This window comes from Dendrobium catenatum, unplaced genomic scaffold (genome assembly GCF_001605985.2).
Source record: "Dendrobium catenatum unplaced genomic scaffold, ASM160598v2 fragScaff_scaffold_1417, whole genome shotgun sequence".
Taxonomy (NCBI): Eukaryota; Viridiplantae; Streptophyta; class Magnoliopsida; order Asparagales; family Orchidaceae; genus Dendrobium; species Dendrobium catenatum.
The window spans coordinates 227-8,109 of NW_021319879.1; the positions used below are offsets into that span (position 1 = coordinate 227).

The window sequence follows — 7,883 nt, forward strand, 5'->3', positions numbered from 1 at the left end:
CGAAGGCCTCGCATCTGCGGCTTTTTAACGACTCCAAGCGAGTCGTGTGGGCGACGTGGGGAGAAATGATGTCGATCGTGCGAGCGACGTGCGACCTGCTTCGACGACGTGTGGAGATGTCTGGGCAGGTAAGACTTAAACATTTCATTTCTTTTTTTTTTTTTTTTTTTTTTGCTACGGGAATGGTCAACATCAGGCTGCAGGGGACGACATTGAAGACGAGCACTGCTTATCACCTTCAAACGGACGGGCAGACATAGGTGATAAATAGGAGCCTTAAGACGTATCTGAGATGTTTTGCTTCAGACACACCTCGACTATGAGCCAAGTGACCGATATGAGCAGAGTACTGGTACAATACTTTGTATCATTCAACTTCACATATGATTTCTTTTAAAATGTTATACGAAAGAGACCCACATTAGTTGGTGCACTTTGGGCAGAGTAACACACCAGTCTATTCGATAGAGGGATAGGGTGTTTGCTAAGCTAAAAGGCATTTGTTGAGGGCTTAGCAGATCATGAAGCATGTTTATGGGCGCAGAAATAACATATAGTTTGAGATAAATGATAGGGTCTACTTGAAGGTTCGTCCATATAAATAAAGGACGACAACTAACATGAGGAATAAGAAGCTGGTCCCAAGATATTTTGATCATTATGAGATACTAGAGAGGATTGGCACTGTAGCTTATCGCTAGAAGTTACCCCAAACCGCTATTATACATCTAGGTGTTCTACATGTCACAGTTGAGTAGAGCTATCAAGGATCATGTACTCAATTCAAAGTTAACTGTGACGCTCATAGAGGATTTGGATGTGATATTAGAACCACTGGAGCTGAAAGGGGTACGACAGGTAATGTGCTGATAAAATGGAAGAACCTATCTAACTATGACACCACATCGGAGTTGTACGAGAGAGTGAAGCATCAGTTTTTGTCTTTCCACCTTGATGACAAGGTGGGCCTTTGAGAGGGGTATTGATAGACTGGTCCAAAAGGGATCAATTCTAATCTACACCAGGTGGAACAGTGCCCGCCGGCTTTGATTTTCGACCCCCTTAAGGGTGGGGCCCATGATCAAATTCAAAGCATGGAGGGAACAATTAAGAGGGGAAAATAATTTGGGAAGGGCTTATTGGGGATTTGATATGTTTTGTATGCTTTAAGTAGGTTGTTTACCCTATGGTTAGAGTTATGCTATGTTTTGGCTGAATTGAAAAGTTTCTTAGGTTGAGAGGGCTTTAGACAGCATCTAGGGATTTGGGAGAGCCGGATCTTCCTCTCCAATTGAAGATCCAATTGTATCATATCTTTCTTTCATAGCTATTTCAATAAAAAGGTGTTCGTGTGTGTTCTACCTCCTATTTTATCTTGTTGTGAAATTCTGGTTTTGCTGATTTCACAAATTTTGCATCCACTTCCTATCATAATCATTTATATTTTGATTCAAATGCCAAAAATCTACATTTTAGGCATCCACATTCCAAACCCAAAGGTATAGTGTAGCCCAATAAGAATGCTAGTGAACCTACTTCAAAGAACATAAAAGATATAGTTTACTTTTAAGTGCCACAAAAAGGGCACATAAAAATTTAGTGTAAAGTAAAAATTGTGCTCTTAAATGAGATAAAAGAAGAAGTGGAGGATAATAAAATAACAACAACAACAACAAAAACATCAAGTCTTTATCCCACTACATGGGGTCAGCTACATGAATTCTTCTTCTCCATTGTGTCCTGTTACGAGTAAAATTCTCATTTAAATCTATTAAAAAAATATTTTTTAATATTTTCTAACCAATTCTTTATAGGTCTACCTCTACCTTTCTTAACAGGTCAGGTTTGAATTGACCTATGAACCTACTTTTAACCCAAAAATAACCCCTTTTTTTTTCCTTTTCTTTTACTTGCAGGTTTAATCTTTTTATTCTTGATCAAATAAGTTAAATTTTATAGTTAATAAGTTATAAAAAAACTTTTAACTAAAATCGGTTAACGAGCTAGGTTTGAGTCATTCAGGATGCTAGCAAGTTAAGTTCGGGTTGGCATTTTTGACCAGTTTATTAAAAGGATTAGGTTCGTGTTGACAGGATTCTGGTCGGGTAAATTTTGAGTCAACCCGAACTAGACCTGTCAACCCATTTTGACACCCCTAATTCTCCAACTGTCTCACTTTCTATCTTGCTCATATCCAATATGCATCTAGTATAGATGAGTTATTTTTTAAGGAAATCATTAAATCACATAGGCTTCAATGCACATTAATTTTTAATAGGGATGTCAAATTTATATCATATTTTTTAAAATATATATATACATTGTGAAAGTTAATGGGCACTAAATTGAAATTATCTTTTGGATTTCATCCTCATGCAAATGGATAGAGATAGTAAATAGAACATTAGGAAATAACTTAAGAAGTTTTGTAAATAGGAACTTAAATAATTGGGACCTACACCTTCCTGCAGTAGAATTTGCATACAATAGCATTATTTTAAGAGCCAAAATTAAAACCCCATTTCAAATAATCTAAGCATACAACCCAATGAAACCAATTAATCTTGCTAGCACACATTCACATGCATTTTCAAATTCAGAGTTCATTTTTGCATAAGATTTTCAAAGCCTTTATGAAAATGTTAGGCAACAATTAGAATTGACTACCAGAAAATGTGCTAAAACAAAGATAGATAAAACATTCAAAGAATATAATGTTGAATATCATATATTGACTAAGATCCAACCTGAAAGATATCCCTCTATATTTAATAAACTAGGGCATGTAGGCCTTTTAAGATCCTTTGAAAAACTTACACTAATGTGTATATTCTAAACCCTAATAAGTTTATGAGACCTATTTTTAATATAGATAATTTAATATCATCCAATGAAGTTAGCAAAACCTCCAATTTGCAGGGTAATTCTTTTGCAAGAGGATAAAATTAGTATTTTCAGATGCCTAATCAATATTATTTATTTGAGATGGACCATATCATCACTAATGAGGTGCCAATAAATGAGGATGGAAATCATAAGTTTCTTGTGAGGTGGAAGGACAAATCATCAATAGAGGACATTTGATTTGCTAGAGTTGACTTGAAGAAGTTTGCACCAGAGATTGTGGAGAATTATATTAATTTAAACTCTTTAAAGAAGAGTTATTTGAGGTCTAGGTGAAGTGATATGGCACAAAAACTCAATAGAGGAAGAATTGATATAACTCTTCTAAAATATTCCTTCCACACTTCCATATCATTTGCCCAACAAATTTCCCACAAAAAATCCACTCAAAGATATAACCCTAACCTGACCTAGTCTCCTTCTAGATTCCATTTGGTTGACATAAAACATTAAAAAGTTCTGAAACACTCCAGAAATAAAATAAACACATCCCTCTACCAATTCCAAGGGTTTCTAAGGCCTAAAACTCCCACATTCTAACACACCAAAACCCTTAACCCCAATAGAGATCTCTCAGTCAAACTCACTATTCCACCACTAAGCTAGTCCCCATTGCATGGGAACTTAATATCACTCCTAAATATTTTCCAAGGCTTATATAAGCTTCCTAACATCTTTTACAAAACTCTCAACCTCAATTAAGCCATCTCTCTAAGGTCTAACCATAGGCCACATCAATTATACTAAAAGACGAGGTTGATTATATAATTTATCCAAAATTGATGAAATTGATCTTCTTCTTCTTCTTTTTTCCTCTCACACTATAACACCTAATTCTGCCGCTATATATTGTTAGTGTGTGTAGGTACAAGAAACCAGGTAGCTCAATCATGCCATTCCTGGGGATTGCAGCGCAGAAGACTTTGAATATAATCCTTATGCTTGCAATAAAAGGTCACAATAACCATAGAGTGCAATATGAATATTGTTTTTGTTCTAGAAGACATAAAAGTAAATAATCACATAGAAATGCTCACCTAACAAGATTGGATGTTCCTCGGGAACCACATTGTAAAGTGGAAAATAAAGTCAAATTAGCTACATGTTGGATTTCCGCTCCCATCTTTCCTTTGCTTCAAGGCCCCAATGTAACTTCTTTTTCTTTTTTGGCACAGTAGCTACCACATCATCCTGATAAAATTAAATAAAATTAGCTACACGAAGAAGAGCATTAGATGGCCTTTCTGCCCAAACATATAGGGAAAAGAAAGGGAAGAAAGACGAAATTTTGACTTTGCTTTGCTATTTATCAAAAAAAAAATACTAGAAAACTTTGAAAAGCAAACTGATAGCTGTAGACCTGATTTCAGATTTCACAAACTGATTAATTGAAAAAAGTTCCAACATAAGTTCTATAGAGAGTTCTAGAAAAGAAAGGGTTAATAATTCTTATATTCAGTTCATTAAAGATATGCATTCAACAGTTGTTATTTGTGTTCAAACACAACTTGATTTGACCAAATTTTTTTTCTATTTCAGTTGGATTATATCAAGGATCAATTTTAATCTCATATCTTTTTTATTTAGTCATGGATGTTCTTACTGGACATTTACAAGAGGATATATTTGGTGTATGCTTTTTGCTAATGATATTCTTCTTATTGATAAGAGTAGGAGGGAGTTGATGGAAATTTTGAGTTATGGAGATAAAACATAAAGTCTAAAGGTTTTCGATTGAGTAGAACTAAAATCGAATACATAGAGTGTAATTTTAGTAGTAATAGATCTAGTTGTCGGATTGTGATATTGGGTGATCAAGTCATTAAAAAGAGTGCACGTTCTAGATATCTCGAGTCTATTGTTCAAAGTGATGGTGAAATAGTTAGGGATTAGAAGAATTCAAGTTGGATGGTTGAAGTAAAGGAATACATCAAGCCTTTTGTGTGATAGAAAAGTATCTCTCATACTTAAGTGAAAATTTTATAAGATGTTGGATGAGTGGTTTTATATTTAGAGACAGAATATGAAACAAGTATATACGTAAAAAGATTGGAGTAGCTCTAATTATAGATAAGATTATAAGATTAGAGAGAGTCGCCTTAGATGATTTAGTTACATAAAATGTTGGCCTTCTGATGACCCTGTTAAGAAAGTAGATCTATTAGATTCGATCTATATTAAGAAAGGTAGAAGTAGACCTAAAAAGAATTGGTTAGAAAGTATTAATAATGACTTTTTTGTTAGATTTAAATGAGAATTTTTCTTTTAATACAACGATGAGGGAAAGGGATTCATGTAGCCGACCCCACGCAGAGGGACAATAACTTATTGTTGTATATATTCCTACTAGTGCTTGAAGCTATAGTAAAGGATTTTATATGTTGAATATGTCTAAAAGATCTCTACTCACTTGTAGGAAACTAAATATTAGAGCGTCCTAGCCTAATCAAATCAATAGAGTTTTAAAACATACGTACCCGCTTGATCTTTTCATTTTTATTGAGTTTGTTGGTTTATTATTAGCACTCTACTCTAAAAAAAGGATCCTTAGAATAATAGACTCAATGATGATTTACAAATGAAAAAAAAAATATTTTGCTTTGGATGTGATGCAAGCACCAAAAATGAGGCTTGAAGAACTTGTAATGTGATGTCCTTATCAAGTGTGAGATTTAAGACAACCAATTCTTAATCTTCTCTTTTAACCTATCTTCTCATAAATTTGCATAATTTCTCATTATTTAACAATCTCTCTCTTCATGATGTTCCCACTTTAAAGCAATATTTTAATCCATAAGACCCTTGACACTTTTATCTTGTATCACATCACCTAGGTAATGGCATGTGCTTGCACATGCTTTAGCTCTACATCTTGAATTGCTCATTAAAGCAGCTCCAATTGAATATGTTGGGGCATCCTTCCACCGTTTTAATGCAATTGAGAGATCGCCCCTCAATTAATATCAGGAAAGGAGGTTCATGAATGAAGGACACTTAATTACAACAATTGTTTTTAAACTTATTAATTGATAGATAATAAATTATATGAACCCACCTATTGATGGATTTTAGGAACTAATTCAATATGTTGAAGCCATGTACTACAAAATTTTGTAAATGGCACATAATAGAAGTAAAAGTACATGCTAGTGCACTAGATGTTAGCTCTAGATGTTTAGATGACATTTTAATTACTTGATTTTGTAGTGTGGCTTCATGGTTTCCCCACAATTAGGTTTGTGTAAACTTTTTTCATAAACTTTCCTGATCAAATAAATTGAAATAATGAGCAATGGGAGTTTCTTTTTTATTTGCATAACCCTAGAAAAAGAGAGCCTTACTTCTTAAAACACTTCCAAGAACTCTATTAGTATAAGACTGAAAGTTTATCCTCCTCATTTGGAATAAAACCAAGAAAACTCAATCAGCATATGTCTATTCAAACACTGAAATAGTCCAATGAACCATTTTCATAACCCTAGAAAGTACGAGGGGTCATCTTTTTGGAGAAATTCCAAGAACCCTATAGCGTAAGAGTAACAATTCTTTCTCATCTTAAATGAATCCAATAAAAAGTAACAGCATCAATCTCCCCAGACACTAAACTAAGCCAATCAAAGTTTCCTCCAGTTAAGAATCAGCTAGGAATAACAGCATTATTGGTTTAATTTTGCTTGAAATAAAAACTTTTTAAAGTAAAATTTCTGCTAATTACTAAGACTATTACAAAAGAAGACTCTAAATTTGGATAAGCTTGATGAGCCATGGAAATATTGTAGATTTCTATTCTAAAAAATTTATTATGACAGCAAAAATTAAGAACCAAGGAGTTGACTTAGAGATTTAAAAGATTAAGCTACCACCAAGATAGAAGTGCAGGTGCTGATATCATAAACTACCATCACTGAAGAAGTGGGGGTATTTTAGGCATCCCTACATGTTTTTTGTTGTGTTTACATATGGAAAATACAATATATTGAAAGTGTGGATATGTTTCTCTCTTAGGGGTTATTTGATTGCAAGTATTAAGAAATTTGATGTATTCAAAATATAATGTAAAGTAAAATCATATATTTGGAATATTTTGAGGAGTTTGTTTGCTTGTAAGAAATTTAAGAGTTTAATATCTTGTGTTTGGTTACTTGCCAAATAAAACTAATATTTTTGGATTTGGGCGGTGATATTAACAGGAGGCATGCTGCGATGATGGCTAGGCTAGTGACAAGCGACGACGGTGGCTGACAACAATGGTGGCAAGCAGTGGTAGGCAGTAGTTGGTGCCCGACAACAACAAGCAAAGCTTCACACACCCTATGTATTTGGAACTTAGCCCAAGTCGGGCGAATTCCAAATAAATTAAAAATGAACTAGGCAGTGAATTTCAAATATCTCAAAAAAATTACTTTACCTTTGCTTTTCTTCCAACCAAAAACATGAAATTTCAAAAAACACCTGCATTTGATTTACTCTACATTACTAATACTTGCAAGTTGCAACCAAATAACCCTTTATCCATAGCCCAATGAAAGTACTGATGTGCTTCTCCCTTTCCCATATCAATTTTTTGTAAATCTTGTCAAGAAGCACATTGATGTGAAACATAATTGCATGGATGAATTGCTTAAAGGAAAATTGCACGCTTAACATTCCCAAAGGGAAAGACAAATACGGAACTCCGGTGTAGTCACTTTGGTGTTGGGGAAGAAGTGGGCAGCACACAAGGTTTGGGAACCTCCTGGACAGAAATCGGAGACCCTCTGGACAGCAAGACAGCCGTAGGAAATCTGCTAGGATGGCTGGACAGCAACTAAAAATGTTTGGATGGTCACTAGGAAAGCCTGGCCAGCAATTTTGGCCCTTGAACAACTTTGGACAGCAGCCTTTGAGGTTAAAAACACCTTGGAGAGCACTTGAGGGATTTCTGGTTAGCAAACAAGAGCAGATCTGGCAGCACTATGGCTGGTCGGAGTTTCCAGGAC

The 7,883-nt window shown here is 34.6% G+C and overlaps 1 protein-coding gene across 2 annotated transcripts in view; it reads right to left on the reverse strand.

Moving 5' to 3' along the window:
• Positions 1–3,826: 3,826 nt before the first annotated feature.
• Positions 3,827–7,883, reverse strand: part of LOC110116122 (protein FAM204A-like) — a 5,945-nt gene continuing 1,888 nt past the window's right edge. For both annotated transcript variants that reach the window (XM_020849597.2, XM_020849596.2), the window contains exon 4: positions 3,827–4,095. In XM_020849597.2, coding sequence (XP_020705256.2) covers positions 4,003–4,095 — 93 coding nt within the window. In that variant the 3' untranslated portion in view covers positions 3,827–4,002. The remainder of the gene's footprint in view (positions 4,096–7,883) is intronic.